Source organism: Motacilla alba, chromosome 7, assembly GCF_015832195.1.
Source record: "Motacilla alba alba isolate MOTALB_02 chromosome 7, Motacilla_alba_V1.0_pri, whole genome shotgun sequence".
NCBI classification, from domain to species: domain Eukaryota; kingdom Metazoa; phylum Chordata; class Aves; order Passeriformes; family Motacillidae; genus Motacilla; species Motacilla alba.
In genome coordinates, this window is record NC_052022.1 from 33852117 (window position 1) to 33871201 (window position 19085).

Consider the following 19085-nt stretch of genomic DNA (forward strand, 5'->3'; position numbering starts at 1 on the left):
TCAGAAAACAGCTGGGCTGACCTGCCTCCTACAAAGCTTTGCCTCACACCAGTTCTGCTGCCTTGTAGCTGTCCACGGGACGCAGCTAAAAACTTCACAGTGGGCTTCCAAAACAAAAAAATCTTCAAACTGCTTCGTGGATTACTCACAGATCTATGTGACAGTTATGTGGGGATCTGAATTCCAATCTTCTTGGAAGACAACTCAATTTCATGTCACAACACAGCTTGCCAGACTGCCTATTAACAAATATTACTGCTGATAATGTCTCTCCCCTGAAGGAAGGGGTTTAAACAGATTTTTTTAGTACCGAGGAAGGCTCATAAACTTCTGAAAATGCTAAAAATGGTTATAAACTGCCAAAACCCCATATTTAAACAGCTGTTCTGGTTGCTGGGCCTGTCAACACCTTGTCCCAGTGTTCACAGCTTCTCCTTTGCTCATGCTTTGTTTTCTTCTGGTGTATTTCCACAGGGCACAGTACTTGGGAAGATTGAGTTTGAAGGTCAACCTGTGGAGTTTGTAGACCCAAATAAGCAAAACTTAATTGCAGAAGTCTCAACAAAGGTGAGAAATTCTTCCATACTATTAGAGCTGTACACTCCAGGTAGTAACTGCTCCTCATTTGCTCTGGGGATCAACCATTTTTTCTAAACAAACAATTTGGAGATGTTTTTTAAACCATGCACTTTTCTAGACGTTTGATGGACTGTTTTCTCAATATCTCCAATGGCTCCTTAAATGCAGTGTTGGAGATAAAAAATGGTTTGTGTTGAGGTGAATGTGGTCTGAACCACACTGTGCTCAGAGGATTGTGTGTTACAAAGACAGAGAAATATTGGGGATACAGTTAGACCTGGTATATGGTGGATTTTTTCAAACATAAAAAGAATCAATAAAAAGAATGGTTGCTTTCCTTAAAAAAATTTTAGGAAACATCACAATACCATAATCTATGTTGAGGCATAATTTTGTTGGGGTGATTCCAGAAGAGATTTCTAGATGTCAAAACTAGACCGCATTAGGAATCTCCTGCATCTAATATTACTGGAAGTAGCTGCTACGCCCATAGATCTGAACAAACTGCAGTGAAGTTTTTAATTTGGTAGCTGGTTATGCAAACTGTGTTCAACTGCAAGCTGAGAAGAATGTTAGAAATCTTGGGATTGTGCAGGCACACAGTGTGTGGTGATTGGGAGTGGGGCTGCAGCCTTGTCCCCAGTGGGTGCAGCTGTGAGAAGCAGGTGAGCAGCACTGACAGCAATGAGCCAGGGAGTGCCCAGGGGCACTGAGCAACCACCAAAGGGAGCAGAGGGCACCCAGGGGCAAGGCATCAACAGGAGGGCTGTGAAAGGTTGGGCTGGAGCACAAGAAGGGCAGATGCTTGCAGCCTCCTGAAGTGGTGAGGTGCTACTGTGTATGGGTTGCAGCTTTCTGAAATTGTGTGGTGATCCTCTGTGTATCATGGCCATCTCAACTGTGACAGGGATATAGGAAACCAGGCCCATACTAAAAAAATAGTAACTATTCTTGTACCAATGCAAGTCCCAATGTCTGAAATTGTGGCCCCTTTGGGTGTTTAACTGGGGGATAAGGAGTGCCCTGGATGCTTAATCCCATTAAGAAGTGAGAACCGAGTGTGAGTCCCTTTTGCAAATTCCATGCTTGTTATGGTGTTTGCAGTTCCCTCAAGATCAATGAGGCTCTGGCAGAGCTCTGCACATAGTTGCTTGTGTACTGTTTTGCACACAGGCCAGTGTGTTCATGGTGTGGGTGAGAGGCAGTCCTGAACAGAATTGTCAGCAAGCAAGGGGGACTTTGAAGCATTCTCCATCCAGGCTTGGATCTACAGTAGTAACTGGCATCCTGGGGTGCCACTGCAATACAGAGATTTGCCACTTGCAAATCTCACCATGGGGGATCTCCCCAGCTCCTGCCACCACCTCCACTGTGTTTTGAGTCAGGGCTTTGCTGCTACGTAGAAGGATGGCAGTTGCTTACTGAGGTTGTGATCTAGGGTTGCAATGTGCAGGTGGGGCCATTTTGTGTCAGTGTCTCCGAAACAGGTAAGACTGCTGATGCTAAACTCTGCAATTACTCAGACTGAATTACTGTAAAGATGCTGAAAATAGCTTCTTAAAGGGAGATACAGTAAGATTAACAGCACTTTGGCAGTCTTGTTATGTTTATAACTTCATTTTATAGGCTAAAAAAACATCATCACATATAAAGCTGTAAATGAGGTAAGCTGTTTAATGTTGGTAATTACTGGACCCGATAATCCATCTGTTGCCAAATGGTGATTTTCATGTAAATCAGCATACAGTATGATCTGGAATCTGCTTATCTATTGTACACTAGGAGTGATTGATTTTCTTATTATATCCTACCCACCCCCTGCCACCTTGATTAAATGCTAGTGATATAGACTGTGCTTGCTAACATTGTCTGCCCAGGGCAAGGAGTGTGGAAAAAAACCTGCCACTATTCTGCAAGCACTCTTGTTGGAGATTTTTTTTTTGGTGCATGTGATCGTCAGGGTCACAGAGCAGATAAGAGAGAGGTAACCAGTCTAAGCTAAAAGGTCACATCTCTCCACACATGCAGGTCCATGTACTGCTTTTGTTCTCAGCACTAGTACCAGCAGGAGCTTTTACTCTCCCTAACCAAGGGTTTGCAGCCCTCTCACATAATTCTTTCAGACTGGGACAGTTTTTATGGGCTGTGCTGTCAACAGGTGAGGGCAATCTTCTGGCTTTAAAAGGAATGGGTTTTAACAGTTCTCTGATCCAGCTCCTAGTCTGGTTTCTGTCTAGAGACACTCTTGGCCAGATGCTGGGGACAGGTCAGGACTCTGCAGGACAGTGTGACAAGTGGGTTGTGGAGACAGCAACATCTAAAATCAGTCTTGCTGCTGAAGGAAGTGTTGTAACAAATCACAGCTAATTAATTTGAGTGGGAAGAGTTTTAAAGTAAGGTTAATTAAAGTACCTTGAGGTAGTGTTGCCCCACAACTCCCTCTGGTCCTGAGAACAGCTAAGGAAAACCTTTGAAAGAGGTCTTTGCTTTGTAATATTTTGTTATTTTTTTAAAGTATGGCTATTGTGAGAAATTGAAGGATCTCAAAAGCCCCTTTTGAAAAGGACTGTGAGTTTTTCTTAGGGGTCTGGCACAGGACACTAAACTAGTTTCTGTGAGAACTGAACACCTTAATGTTCTTGGGATTTTTGAAACCCATCACCCAGAAGCTTGAAGGACAGCAGGTAGAGGACCCATAAAATCCCTGTGCAGTGATCCAGTTCCACTATGAACTGTTGGAACCTGAACCCACTTGTGTATCAGTAACTGTGAAGGTACCATTGATGTTGACTTATCAGAAGCCTGAAGTGATCTAACAAGACCCAGGTTCAGTATGGTTCTACTCATTCTGAAAAAGTTTTGTAGGATACTTTGACATCTGGCTGTGTAACGTGAGCTACAAGGTGTGTTCCCACACAAAAATCTCCATTCTGTGTTAACACTGCTGGCTCAGGCTGAGTCACATCCTCAGGGATGCAGTAGGGACCTGTCACCCTGATTTTTTAAGACTTTGCTAAGCCTTCTGATGTTTGCATTCTTGTAACAAACTTTCTCACACACAGTTCTGTAAGCAACTTGTGTTTTGCATTCTTTCATGGAGGAGGAGAGAATTGATAGACTCTTGGTCTGTCCAGTGTCATTGGAGAGGTGGCACTGTCACCCTCCAATCCACTGTCACTTTTGGAAAACATTAAATGTTGGAGTCAGAAAATAAAGGTCCCTCTTTTTTGTTCACCTGGAGAGCAGCAGTGTCCATGTCGTCTTTTCATGTCGTATTACGACAGGGACCATTGGGGATTCATGTGTGGCAGCTTGAAGCCTTGTGGTCAGGAGTTTTTCATACAGATCGAAGTTTGGTCCATTTGCATATCAGGGGGTAATCATCCAATTACAGCTTCAGGTAATGAAGTAATTTACCCCAGTTTGCTCCCCCACAACTCACTTTTATTTATACTTTTCAGGGCCTGAGGCAGTAAGGTGTCCTTGAGTTACAGGCCTAGAGAGGAATTGTTTTGTCTGAATACAACAGGAGAACAGTAGCTGACAGGCTGTGGAGTTTTGGAGTTATGCACTGAAGCAGTACAGGATATGAAAAATATAAAAGCTGAATCCTAAGGCATCACTAGAAACCTCTGCATTTCAATCTCTGCAAAGATAAAAGTTCAAACAAGAACTGAGTTAGTGTAACAAATGGGGAAGAGTTGCAATATTCTGCTAACAAACTTCATCTTGAATTATCTGCTGAGGGGATGTCTTTCCTTCTGGCTGGCCATATTTCTCCTTTTAAAAATTCATTTTGTCACCCTGCACCAGCCATATTGGACATGGATTTTAATATCTTTTCATAAGGAGGTCCAGATGTGAAATACAGATGCCAGGGAAGCTGATTAAAATTGAATTACTTGGTGTAAAAAAGAAAAACAAAAGAAAAAAGACTTTTTTATTTTTTTCATAATGCCCAAGAGAAAAGCCACTTTGGGCAAAATACATTTGTCAATATCAGCTTTCAGAAGCTGAGTATAACTGAAGGTAAGCACAGAGTTTGTTTTTAGGAGGAAGAAGGCAGCCTTATGTGCTTATTGATGAATAACATCAATAACTGCTACCTCCAGTCATGTAGCAAGTAAAATAATTCAGCAAGCTTTGGAAAGAAGCTGTCCATAAATAACTTTACATCAGTGCTAGAGCTGTCTGACAATGGCACAGTAGCAAGGCCATATAACATACAGGGGTTTGACTTCACTTTCTCCCATTCTGGCTGTGACCAGTAGATAAGTGGGTGTCCAGATTTGGGACTGGTGACAATTTATTTTGTGAAATAGTTTAAGGAACAGCAGCTGGAAGAGGAGAAGTGGTGAGATAAAACTGTCAGATCCATACAAACGTGCACAGTGACAGGCCTGGCTTGGCCTGTAGTGCCATTGTGCACGGAAGGTCACTCAGAGCTGTCCCCAGCTGTGCTGTGCTTTGGTCTGACTGGGGCTGGAGGGGCTGGCATGGTGTTTCATGTGATGGATCTGGGGCTTTGCTCCACTGGCATCAGCAGGATGACTGCACGTAGCTGAAGATCTCTCACTGGGTGTCTGGCCTGTTTCTCTTGGGCTGCAGTAATCTGTGAGAAGTGGCTTTTTGCTTCACTGCTGATGAGGTGACACACAGGAAAAAAGCTTGTCATGAGCTATGGAAACAAGTGATTGCTTAGGAATTGCATTACTGCTGTTGATGCCTTAAGGATCTGGAACAGAGGCTAGACGGAGTTAAGAGGAATAAAGTGGATGTTTATTGAAGTGCCCTGGCACGCTCTGCCTGGATGGCTCCAAGAGGGAAGCAAAAGAGGGCTTGGTCACAAGATCTCCCATTTTAATGAGTTTTAGTCTATTTGCATATAGGAGTTAACTGTCTGATTAATAACTTCAAATGATCAAGTTGCATCCTCCTTGCTTGCTTGCCTTGCCCACCCTCCTCTTTTCAGGTTGCTTATGCTTTGGGCCTGAAGTTTGAAGATTGTCCTGGAGTCTCCAGCTAGAATAGGATTGTTTTGTCTTCACCACCCGGTGTAAAGATCCCAGTAACACTTAATATTAAGCTAAAAGCTGCACACCAAAACAGAACAGAAAAACTTAAAACCTAGGGAATGACTGTAATCAACAGCATATAAAACAGCATTATAACTTTCACAGAAAGATGAAGGAAGCACTAATGTCTGCAGTATTCCTGGAGATTCCCACACACATTGATTGTTAAGTACCAGTTGCTGCACATTAGTGAAAAGCTCTTCTGCTGCCCATCTTCTCTGTGTTTTGGGGACAGGGCATGATCTGTCATTTACAACATGGTCTGTCTTTTTATAGGAAGTCAAGATTTATGGCAGAGGGAATCCAATTAGAGTTGTAGCTGTTGACTGTGGGTTGAAGCACAACATTATCCGTCTGCTGGTAAAGGTGGGTCAGTGCTTCATGTCCCTTGTCACTTGTTTTGCTTTGCAAGAGCCTCACCTGTACTCACCAGCCTTCCTTCCACCTGGACACATGCATTTAAAAGTTAGTTGCCCTCCTGAAGTGAGGCACCATTTTTAGGATGATTTTTATGCACTGGGAGGTGTTTTTTTGCACTTGGTACACTGTATTGAGGGGATAAGGAAGAGGACCTCTACAGCAGCCTCTCAGCCATGGGAAGAACCCCAAAAGATGAGTTTTCAAAAAATGAGGCACAGCTTCTCTAAAGAACAATGAAGGAAGGTGAAGTCAACATTGTTAAAAATAAATAAAGGGGTGGGGGGGAGGATGCAATGCTGGTAGTGAATGGTTGAAAACAGGCCCCAAGTATCTGTGCAATGTTCATCACTGAAGATATTAAAAACACAGCCTCCCCAGGCCCTCAGCAGCCTGCCTTAAAGTGGAAATAACCCCTGCTTTGTGCAGGGATGGGACCTGATGACCTCATGAGGCTCATGCATCCCAAGTTATTCTTTGATTCCAGAATTTTGTGAAAAGCTTTTCCTGTTTTTAGCACAGTGGTGTAGCAGTTCTTGCTTCTTTAGCCACACAGAGGACAGAGGGCAATGTCCTCATGTTCTCTAGATGCACAGGATTTCCCTGATTTAATTTTTTAATTAGTGTGGATGTTTGTCTCAGTTTTAATGTGTGGGACTGCCTCTGGCATGTCATAGAACAAGGCTGTGAAGCCCTAATTCAGCATTAGATCTATGCACTGTGTAAAAGTGAACATATGTTACATGTCTACAGTCACACTTATTTAGCTTTCCATCAGTACATTTTGATCTCATCAGTGAATTTCAGAGTCACTTGACAAGCACTGAGGTGGCTGCAAGGGGCCAAGTCTGCCAGTTTTGTGAAAGTAATATGGTCAGATAGTGGAGAGAAGCTGATCATGGGAAAAGGAGATAAGTGATGTCTGAAATACAAACTCAGGCTCTGGGACATGAGAGCATAGGAAGAACCTCCTTACAAAAATTTGCTTCCCTCTTCCCTTCATTTCTGACTCCCTTACTTGTTTTTTGTTTGTTTTTGTTTGTTTGTTTTTTTTTAGCGAGGTGCAGAAGTGCATTTGGTTCCATGGGACCATGATTTCACTGGCATGGATTACGATGGACTCATAATTTCTGGAGGTCCAGGGGATCCCATGAAGGCCCAGGAAGTGATTCAGAATGTCAGAAAGGTACAGTGCAATACCTATAGGCTGATTAGACTTCTTAATTTGCCTCTTTTTCAAGTGCTTGAAGACACGGTAGGTTGTACTAACCTGTTATGGGCCAAATGTTGTTCATTTCAGCTGCCTGGAATATTCCTCCTGTTGGTCTGGTGGGATTTGTCTCCAGCCCAATAGTTACTACAAGGCTTTACAGACCTTGGTGAATGACACATGGCAAACATGGTGACCACAATTACCATACCAGTGCCTTGAAGTACTCTGTGCTCTTTCCTTTCTTCTGTGACCTCAGGAAAGAACAGCACTGGTTTCAGAGCTCCCACTTGGAATAATGTCACTAAATGTCTGTAATGCAGTGTCACTGCTTATTCCCTGTGTGTCATCTGACCCCAGACTGTGCTGAGGCTTCTCTCTGAACCAGGGGAAAGGAGGAAACTTTCCTTCACAGGCTGTTGCCACTCTGGCATTGAGCTTTTTCCCAAGTCTGTGAGGGAACTAGCATTGTGCTAGTTTTGTAAACCACACTAGGTTTGTGCTGGAATTGCTGGACAGAAACACTCCAATATCTGTTGAAAACCTTTTCATTTTAGGTCCTGGAGAGCAATCGCACAGAGCCCCTGTTTGGAATTAGCATGGGCCATCTAATCACTGGAATAGCAGCTGGAGCTACTTCCTACAAGATGCAGATGGCCAACAGGTGAGGCAGCTCTTCTTCCCACACAGAGCAGCTCAGCACTGGAAAGGGCTATGGAACAGCAGTGCTCTGCTGCTGAACTGCCTTAGGAGCAGCTGGCATCTCAGTAGCATTGCTCCTTCATCCCAGCCATTCTCCTTGCCTTTCATTTAAACTGCTGTCTTGGTTTGAAAAGACACGTGTCTGCTAAGGAAGGCAGGAGCCTCCCTTGAAATGGAAAATGTAAACCCCCTCCCTCCAAATGATTGTAATTTTGAAATTAAGAGGCTCTCAGGCAAAGATATGGGAGCAGGAATAACAGCTCTTTACTAGGAAAATTAAAAATACAAATGCAATAGGACAAACAACAACCAAAAACCCTCTACTGCCAGAGTCAGAATAGGAGCTCCCACCCTGTGGGTCAGGTGCTGGCAGCAGTCCCATTCCGTGGTGGCTGCAGCCCTCCTGCAGTGCCAGCTGTGGTTCTGCTGGAGCAGGGATCCTGGAGAAGGGGGGAGTTTTCCTCTGAAGCTCCAGGGCTGCTGGAGATGGGCCTGGTCTCCCTCTGGGAATGCAGTGGAGAAGAAAGCTGCTCCTCTGGGAATGCAGTGGGAAAGGCTGCTGTGCTGTTCCCAGTGTCAGATTGTGTCCAGGTAGGAATGCTTGGCTCCTCCCCTGGGCAGAGCATCTCCCAGTGGGATGATGGAATTTTATCAGCCACGCAGGGACACTCACTGGCCATGAACAGAAGAGACCTCCTGGAAGGAGGATTGGTTGGGGAAGAGATAAGGAAAACTGCCCAATGATCAGAAGATAACTGCCCCACCTTTAACAGATAGTGATAGAATACACACATTATCTTCTAATCCAGGGCAGCTACCATATGATTCTCTGCTCTTTTTTTGAGTGTTTTTTGAAAGCATTTGATGTAATCTATCCCTATCAAGCTGAAGAATAGCAAAGTTTCTCCTAGGATTTTTCATTTTGAGATTGGCTGCCAGTATTTTACTGCTCCTATTGAAGTGTTATGTACAGCCCCACAGTTACCAGCTCCTCCGAATTCTGGCACTTGAACACATTTGGCACTTCTGTCCTCTGATCCCTTTTTCTTGCAGAGGCCAGAACCAGCCTGTCCTGAATGCAGTGACTGGCCAGGCTGTCATCACTGCTCAGAACCATGGCTATGCCATCGATGGCTCCACCCTCCCTCCTGCCTGGAAACCTCTCTTTGTGAACGCCAACGACCAAACCAACGAGGTGAGCTCTGCACAGGGAAGCCCCTATTTCACCTCCTGGGAGCCTGCTCTCACATTATCAAGGTTAAATTTGTTGATTTGACCATCTGCTTTACTTGGAGCCCTGCTTTACAGCCAGGATAAGATGCGTTGCCCCACTGTACCAACCTCACTGGACTGGATTGCAACAGTGACTTTATCATTTCCCTGAACAGAAGCCTTATTAATTTCCATGGTTTCCCCACTGCTGATGCTGCTCACTTGGCTACCATTCTCTTAGGGTTTGTGCCACACCTTTCAAGCCCCTACCACCAGTTTGTTGTGTTGTTTCTGTGTTGCCCAGCACAGAAAAAAAGACATCATTGCTATCTGATTTGGTCTGTTATTGTAAATATAATTCCAGTGGCTAAAGTCACGAGGAAGAGGGGCTGCCCCTAGAGAATTGCTTACATGATCTAAGATAGAAGTCCATTGTCAAGTGGCATCCATGTTTGAGATCTCAGGCTTGTAATTGCCCACACCAAATCTTTTCCATGATGCCAAATGTTGTGTAAGTTTGTAAAATCTTGTTAGTTATCAGGAAATCAATGAAAAGAAGGTATTTTAAAAAGCAGTTTCCCTCATGGAAATAGGCCTCTCTCTTGTTTTATATGAAAAATGCCCAGTATCAAGTATGGCAGATTGAACAGTGCTGTTATGAGCTACCCATCTGATGATTTTAAAATAAGTTTGGTTTGTCATTTGCTGTTTTCTTTATCCTTACAGAAGGATATCTAAACACAGAAAGTTATCTAAACATAGACAAATTTTACCAAACAAAACATTGATGCAAAAAACTTTCCAGCTGTTCAGTTCAATTTTTGAAATGAGTTTATTTTCACTGTGTTGACAAACTAAACCCGTTCATTCCCAGGCCTTTCATGTTTGCTTTAGCTGGAATTTGGAGACAAAGGTGATGAGGTTGGACAGGAATCTTATGGATCTAGTAGAATGACATGAGCTAAAAAAAACATTTCTGTGAGCCCCAAAGCAGCAACAGTCTCCTAAACCTTCACAGTTGGAGAGGGTTGTGTTGGTTCAGCATGTAAAAACAGGGTCAGTCTGTCATGTGCAGTCTGTTGCATTCCTCAGCTTGAAAAATAAAGCATTTCTTGGGGCTGACCTGACCTATCACAACTGGACAGGGCCAGCACAGGTTTCCAAACACTGACAAGGCATGGAATGAACATTTTTTATAGGTTTTTAAATACATTTTTTACATTTTTACATTTTAAAAAGTTTTTACAGACATTTGTATGTTACTACAAGGAACATGAGCATTCAGGGACAATGTGACAAACTGATGGAATTCTTTACTCTGAGAGCAGAAATTCATGGCATTATGTTGTGGTCAGCAGCTCATCTCTCATCCCTGTCCTATCCTGGCATCCCACCCTGAAGCTCTGGATGGCACTGTGGTTCTATGTGAGACTGTTGGGGCTCCTTTGTCTATTCCTAAGGGGGGAAGCAGGTTGTATCAGGGCTACTTTTCCCTGAATTTCCTCCTGAGGAACTTCTCTACCTCTGTCTGGAATTGGCGACCATGAGCAATGACACCTATGGGGTGGTCTTCCAGTGGATCTTGCTTCTTGGTGCTATCAGGCCACTCAAATGAGAAATAATTTTTTCCTGGCTCCAACTGAAACTACAAACACTGTCTCTAAACTCAGTTTAGGTCCTTCATAGCTGTTGTTTGTCCACAGCAGTGGTCCCCTTCATCACTCTGCCCAACCAAGGGCAGAGATCAAGGCCCTGTGTCAACACTGAAAATGAATTATGGAAATCAGGAGTGTGACCAAAATTTTTTTCTGTGACAGAACCAATCAGCTTGGGGTGGTTAAACCATTCATTCCATAACAGCCTTGTCCCAGGTGATCTTTTCTTGCCAGGTATGTTCTTCTTCTCTGCTCTGTGTGTGCAGGGAGCCCTGTGTAGCTGCTCTGTCAGATGCTTACAGCTTATCAGTGTTTGGTGTTGCAGTGAAAGCTCTGTCTCCGCTGTGCCCCCCAGTCCATGCACAGCTGGGGCTGGCACAGGCCCTGCAGGGTTAACAGCAGAGCCAGAGACTGGGAATGAAATGGGGGTCAATCTGACAGCCCCTAGAAACACACCAGTCCTTTGGCCTTCAGTGCTTGTAGGGATAAGGTGTGGGGGCTTTCTGCTCACTTGCTTGTCAGGAGGTGTCTAAGAAAGTCACTTTTATTCTTGCAGGGAATTATGCATGAGACCAGATCGATTTTCACAGTGCAGTTCTATCCAGATGCAAATCCTGGGCCCAGGGACACAGAGGTAATGTATGGGGGATGATCTGGGCTTGCTTTCTGATGGCCTTGTGAGTGCAGATGTTTATCAGCTGCTGTATCACGTGGTGGTGGTCCTAAAATCTTGGGTCTGCAAGGTTCAGGATCCCAGCAAAGGGCCCAGTCATGCATAGGCTTGTGTCTGCTTAGCTTGATCTGGAGCTAATTACAATCAGCAGCAAGAGCTCTATTGACTTCTTAGTGCTTTGGATCAGTGATTCCATTCATATCATGTGTATGTATTGGGTCCTGGTGGGATTATCTGTGTTGGAAGTTACTAAAGTGCTTAAGCCTTTGCAGGATCAGGCTGAAATCTCTTACAAAAGAGACTGCAAAAGGAATAGGATTTTATCTTAAATGTAAAAAAATACTAGCCAGATGCTTTGTAATAAAATCATTAACTTTCTAATATACTTTAGTTACACTTTCAAATTTTATAATTACTGCAGAGTTATGTAAATGGATTCATACTTCCTCACTCTGGTTCTCCTAAGTGAAATGAAATTTTAATCCCCCATCTGTGACTTCACACAAATTTTGTAACAACTGGTTGCATAGTCACAGAATATGACTAAGCAGCATCAGGGGATGTGGAAGGCAGAGGAAGCATGTCTGAACATAAATAAACTATTTAGCATTTCCTGAGAGACAAAGATGGAAGAATACCTAGAAATGCTTATGTTAATCTTAATTTGATGATGTTGATTAAATCTGCAAGTAAATCTCTTGATATCAGGAACTTTCATAGCAATCTGATAGACTGGTGTATATCAGAGAACTCAAAAAACTCAGCTGTGTTTCTTCTCCAAGTCTGTGCCCTCCCACTGCTGGGACGCTTTGATGACATAGTGCCTGTCCTGACAGGCTTGCAGGACCCATCCATACTCCTTGCACAGGTGATTGCCAGCAGTCAGGCAGCCTCAGGGCTGTGTGGCAGAAGCCTGGCAGGTGGGGGGTGAGTGGGAAGCCTGCCCCACTGCCTGCAGCTGCCTGATCCCACTGAGGGTCCTGCTGCCTGCCCTGCCTGCTTGGAGAGCCCTTTTCTGGTGCCTCCTCTGCAAGGACAACACCGATTTTGCACAACTGATGTTTAGCTCTCCCTGCTCAGAGCCCTGCTCTGTAGTAGGCACCATTCCAGATGGTTCCCTGAGCTAGTTCAGTGTATGCTCCTCTGTGCTTTAGCTTTTGGTGCACGTTCACTCCTTGCACTGGCAGCCACAGAGAAACAGAGCACACAGACATGATTGATGTGTGTTTTCTTCCTGATTATGACCTCACTTTTTTGAATGCAGCTTTGTCAGATATGTCAAAGTTGTTATATAAATTTCAAATAATGATTTCCTCTTCTGAGATGGTGTAAATCTGCCTGCTGAAGGCAGCAGAGCAGAGCTGATTGCATGAATTCACAAATGGCCTGGTTTTTTCCTTCTTTGCTTGGTATATATCGAGTTCAGCTTTGGCAGTGAATACATGTGTTTGTTTCTCCTAGTTCCTATTTGATTCATTTATTTCCCTGATTAAGAGAGGGAAAGGCACCACCATTCCCTCGGTCCTTCCCAAGGCTGAAGTGACAGCTTCCAGAGTGGAGGTCAGTGTACAGATATTTTCATGCCTGTCAGTGAGGCTGGGAGCAAGTTAATTCCTGCTGAACCCATGGAATGAAGTAACTCATGGAAGTCATAGGAGGCTTCTTTTATAAAAAAGTCCTGACAGCTGCTTATCTCACAGTCATCTGGCCTCTCTTGTGTTATTAACTCTCTTTTCTTTGAAAGAGTTTTAACTTCTGATGTTTCATGTATTTTCTTTGCAGTTCTCCTGAGAAAGGTACTCTCATAGCAGTATAATGAGGTGCCCTGGGATAATCTGGCCATGAGATTTCATGCCAGCAGTATAATGTTGGTGCTTGGTTGCCTAGCAAATAAGTCTGAAATTCCTAACGTGAGCTGAATTTCATACAGTTTTGCTGTCTTAGAGGCAGCAGGATTTTGTGGGTAGCCAAAGTGAGGAATAGCATTCTATAAGCACATGATACAATTAACATGTTTATTGTATGCTCTATCCATGAGTCATGAGTCCCATGTTTCTCTAAATGGAGATATGTGGGAGAATTCCAGTAGAAATACTCTAAGAAGTAAAACTGGGGTGATTTTGAAAGCAACTTCTCTTTTGTGTAATGTAAGACTGTTCAGTGCTGCACAGTCTCTGTTCGTTTCCACATCCACCACTCTGGGACTGATTGTTTTCATGCCATTTGACACTTGCAGGTCTCCAAAGTTCTCATTCTAGGATCCGGGGGTCTGTCAATTGGTCAGGCAGGGGAATTTGATTACTCTGGATCGCAGGCTGTGAAAGCCTTGAAGGTGAGCAGATACTGTGAAAATACTAATCTCGTCTTTCCTTTCTCACAGCCAAACTGATCCTCCAACTGTGTCCAGCTGGGGCAAGGAAGCTGGTGAGGATAAATGACCATAGGGAAAATAAGCAATTTTTGTTGGTGAACTTGCAGGTTGAGTGATGTGAGTTAACCACTCAGAATTATCTTCCAAAGAGAGATGTTCTTGGGGTTTCCATCACAGTCTTCAAGCAGTTTGTTGTTTGTGATGTGTGCCTGGTTGCTCCAGGCTTGTTAAACTGAATGGAAATGGAGGAGGAGGAATATGGTCAGGTGTACCTGAGGTGAGAATTTGGAACCTTTGTGGTCTGTCAACACACTGCAGGGTAGACAACCAATAGCAGCTGAACGGTTGGCTACTGCTATACAAAAGAGCCCCTCATCAAGGCAGGCTTTCTAAATGGTATTTCTTTTAAATTGGATGAATTTTTAAAGGTCATTTATGTCAAGTTTTGTTTCTATAACAGGTCCTAGAAAGGTTACTAGGGCAAAAGCTCATGCTAGGAGAAGGTGTAGAAGGGTAGAATGTCCTGTTATGGGGTTATTACTGGTAATAATGTAAGAGTTACCCAAGCCCCAGTTTCATGTCTAACCTCATGTGAAGAAGAAGAGGAATCTTGCAGAGCCCTGACAGAGTCAGAGCAGAAGTAGCAGCTGCCTTCAGATGAGATGATGGTTGTGAGTGGTTCTGAGGCTATCCTGATGCCACAAATATTCTATTCCTGTGCTGACCTTGGAGTAAAGGAATGAAAAAATCAGTTTTAGTAGTGTTAAATATAATCTGGGCTGCTCTGGTTCATCCCCATGTTGCAACACATCTTGTATTGCATGTGTGTTGTTTGTGTACTGTATTGCTGTTGCTGGCTACTGGTTCAAACTGACCCCATCATCAAGAGACAAGTACAGGCCACGAGTGGAGGATACCAGAGTTGGGGAGTGTCAATAATGACCCATTTGGAAAAGAGGTATCTCCTTTTTTAATGTTTGTTTTGTTTTGTTTTGTTTTTTTTTTTAATTTATTTTTTCCCCTCTTTGGCCTTTAAACTCAGCTTGGGGTTGTGGAAGAAAGTGGGTTTTTTTAGTGATAACCCCCCCAGCTTGGCTTCCCACAGAGTCCTTCCCCTTCACAGGGCCACCCAAGAGCTGCTGTGATCTGTGGGCTGATCCAGAGGCAGAGCTTGCCCTTCCTGACCTTGCCTCGGGCAGAGGCATTCAGGGCTGCATGTGAGAGAGGAGTGGCTGGTCAGCCCTGCCAGGGAAAGCTGCAGAACATGGCTGGGAGAGAATGGACAATTAACAGGAGAAATTTCTTTCCCCTTAGACTTCTTCATTTTGTTTTTTTTGTTGTGAATCAGCACTGATTCTCAGTGCTGATGTTCTGATTCGTTCTGCTGTGTGCTCCTGCTCTGGCTTGGCTCTTGAATGCTGATTCATTATAACAAGGTGCTGATACTAATATTCAGTCCTGGCCAGTTAAATGGGGGCTTCTTTTAAAGACTAACAAGTCTTGTGGAGATGAGACTTCCACAGTCAGTAAATCTGTATCTGGAAAAATATTCATCAAAGGCAAGAACAACCTCTGAAGAGCAGGGCCTGGAAGCATCTGTGAACAACAGACTGGCTTGTGGTCACCTGGAAAATCTTCTGGATAGCTTTCTGTGGGGATTATTCCAACTCAGCTGAATACAGGTGGATATTACACAAAAAGAGAAATGCAGCCCTTCTGGAGTATTAAAAATCCATTGCTTTAATTAAGTCGTAACAAATGTCTCCATCAGGGTGGGTGGCCATGACACAGAGTTCTGCATGTTTATAAAAAACTAAAAAAGGCAGAAGTTGAAGGAAGGGGCTGCAAGAGGAAACAGCACGTGGATTAAAATCCAACATCCCGAGCAGCTGGGCCAGTGTGATGTGATATCAGTGAAATTTGTCTCTCAGTACAGAGCATGAATTCTCTCGTTATTTATCCTCATCATCACTGCTAGTTTATCTTTAAAATACCTTGTCCCAGGTAAGCAAGGAAGAAAGAGCTGAGTTGTGCAGATAGTCCAGCCTGTTGAAAGTGATAAGCTTTTCCCTCCTCCATTTGTAGCCATGAATTTCTGAATACATTTATTACAGAAGAATGTTTTGATCTTTTCCCTCACCATGAAAACTACCCAGTTAAGGATCATTTGTCTAAATCCAAAATATTTCCCGTATGGATTTTATATGTTTTTTTCCCTCCCTTGTTCCACACATTTCCAAGGAAAGTGTGCTTTGATGAAAAAAATCCAACTTTTCACAGGGAAAAAAGGTTGGTAGAAATTTACAGCCAGTCTTTAAGGCAGTATTTTAAATTATCAAAGAAAGGAGAGGAAATGTTATTGAACACCTGAACACTGAGAGCTCCGAGTGAGAATCCCACTGCTCCAGGTGAGTTATCTTTTTGCTCCCCCAAAGCAGTGAGACAAACAATCACAAATTTTAAACAACCACGGAAAAATCCTGTGGCATTTTCATGCTTATTGTGAACTGAGGGAAAACAGCACTTTCTGCGCTGATCCTAGCATTTTCTCCAGTCTGTTTCTTTATAATATTTAAAAAATATTGTCACTGTTCCTCTTTTCACTGGGAATTGTTGTTTTTAACCTTTTACCAGCTTCCATGTATACATATTCAAAATTCCATTTTGAAATGTAATTTGCATCTATAACTAGCATTTTTTGCAAATGATGTTTGTTTGTAGTTTTTCAGCCTTACATGAAGTTGATAGAGATTAGAATGAGCTCCTGTAAAAATGAGGCCACGGCCTTTGCACTTTTCAGCCCACCTTTGCAACAAAACAGTGGAACAATTTTCTCTATCTGCAAGTCTACTGCATGTGGTTGATGTGGGGTTTTTTTTCAAGCTTGGCTACAATCATAATCTTTAGCAAAACTTGGTTGGTTTCCTCATTAGGTGCTGATATTTCAAGAGTGAGGAGGATTGATCTGCCCAGCTCCGACTCAGAATTTTCTATTAATGAGCAAAATAGTGCATTTCTGTCTGGAGCTAAAGAGCAGCAAGACTGTTATAGCAGGAAACACATAAACTTTATTATCTATTATCACTCTATCTCAGTTTCTCATCTGTGACAGAGAAAGAGCAGTGTAAAATTTTGGCTCACCTTCATCTTGCATAGAAAGGCAGAGTTTGTCTTTTTATATGTGCAGTATCAAATAAAAGAAAGTTATGGGATGAGATTTTTAAACTGATAATACCAGGACAATAAGGTATTTCTATGGAAAGTCAAAGAAAAAAAAAAGTGGTTTTGTTACTATTACTAGTTGGTACAAAAGTCTGAGAACTTCAAACACCTTCTGCTTGGCAAGAAAACATTAGCTTTTGATTCAATTTTTTGCTTTGTCACCTTTAATCTGACTTCCAAAGGCAGACAGACATGAGTATGCTGCAGTTTGTACCTGTCTCTCCTATATAAATCCTAAATGTGTTTAACAATTTCAATCCAATTTCTGAATCATGTGTGAATCTCCATTCCCTCAAGATTCACAGACACAAAAGTAAAGAATTGGCATTGGCTCAGCCTTCAGACAAGAAGTCTGTTATAGGACAGTACGTAATTTTTTTAATTCTGCAGTTGTTAAACTGCTTGATGAATCCCATCTCTTCTTGCTGGTGCTGCTGCTGTGAACTTTTATCCCACATGTGCCTATGTTTAACACAGATTTTAATCTTTCAGGAAGAAAATGTGAAAATTGTCCTCATGAATCCCAATATTGCTTCAGTGCAGACCAATGAGACTGGCTTAAAGCAGGCTGATGCTGTCTACTTCCTCCCCATCACTCCCCAGTTTGTCATGGAGGTCATCAAGGCAGAGCGTCCTGATGGATTAATCCTGGGCATGGGTGGCCAGACTGCTCTCAACTGTGGTGAGTGTGGTGCCTACAAAGCCAAATCACGGTTTTTTACCAAATAACAAGTAAAGTAATAAGGGACAGGACCAGAGGAAATGATCTCCAGTTGCACCAGGGGAGGTTTAGATTGGATATTAGGAGAAATTTCTTCACTGAAAGGGTGGTCAGGCATTGAAACAGTCTGGAAATGCTCAAAAGGTACGTGGTTGTGGCACCTGGGGATGTGATTTAATGGTGTACATAGTGCTGCTAGGTTAACATTGGGCTTGTTGATCTTAGAGGTCTTTTCCAGCCGGGATGATTCTATGATTCTACCACATGTTCTGCAGATTTTATTTGTGCAGGCATCCAAGCCCCACATGGCTCACACTTTGGCCAGGTTACTGAGGGACAGAGGCAGAGATTCCAACCATGGGGGGTGTAAGTCATTCCTAAGCTGTGACCTTAACATCTAATTGCTGGGTTTGGTACTTGAAAGTCATTCATATGTCCTGCTTTTCATCTTAAATCTTAGTTGTCATAGTTAGATTTAGGATATTCTGACCACCTTGAAGCAGAGATTAAAAGGAAAAGTTACCTTCATCTAACTTCTTGCACCAATATTCATCTGTGCTGCTTTGCTCTGTGGTGCAGGTGATGGCCAACTGGTAACTGTAGTATTATCCCAGGTTTCATAGATTTGAGGATAGAAAATTTCATGTTATGATTATGGGTTCTGACAAAAGTAATAAAATTAGCTGTGGATGAGGCCAGACAAGTTGTCAGCTAATTGGATATCTTTTGAATACTATCTTTGTTCTAAATTTTCTAAATTCTTCTCTGTGAAGGGGGTGAGGCCCTGACACGGGTTGCTCAGAGAAGCTGTGGCTGCCCTTGGATCCCGGGAAGCGTCCAAAGCCAGGCTGGAGGGGGCCTGGAGCAACCTGGGATAGTGGAAGGTGTCCCTGCCCGTGGCAGGGGGTTGGAATGAGATGATCTTTATGGTTTCTTCCAACCCAAACTGTTCTGTCCTCCTTTAATTCTATGATTCTTTGCTATCAATCCTCAGGACTGTGTCCTGCTTTCCCCTGCAGGAGTGGAACTCTTCAAGCAAGGAGTACTGCAGCAGTATGGTGTGAAGGTCCTTGGCACCTCAGTTGAATCCATCATGGCTACAGAGGATAGAAAGCTTTTTTCTGATAAACTAACTGAGCTAAATGAAAAGATTGCTCCTAGCCTTGCAGTGGAATCGGTAAATCAGACCAATTTGAAGATGTGATTGCTATTACTGCTGCCCATTTGACTTAGTAAAAATATTTCTCG

General features: G+C 43.1%; 1 protein-coding gene across 1 annotated transcript in view; it reads left to right on the plus strand.

Annotated features, from left to right (window-relative positions):
- Nucleotides 1-19085, plus strand: part of CPS1 (carbamoyl-phosphate synthase 1) — a 104708-nt gene that overhangs the window by 22539 nt on the left and 63084 nt on the right. Inside the window, exons 7-16 of the mRNA XM_038142769.1 lie at nt 475-567; nt 5931-6020; nt 7129-7257; nt 7839-7945; nt 9037-9178; nt 11407-11484; nt 12985-13083; nt 13760-13855; nt 17609-17798; nt 18857-19014. Of these exons, the coding sequence (XP_037998697.1) occupies nt 475-567; nt 5931-6020; nt 7129-7257; nt 7839-7945; nt 9037-9178; nt 11407-11484; nt 12985-13083; nt 13760-13855; nt 17609-17798; nt 18857-19014 (1182 nt within the window). The remainder of the gene's footprint in view (nt 1-474; nt 568-5930; nt 6021-7128; nt 7258-7838; nt 7946-9036; nt 9179-11406; nt 11485-12984; nt 13084-13759; nt 13856-17608; nt 17799-18856; nt 19015-19085) is intronic.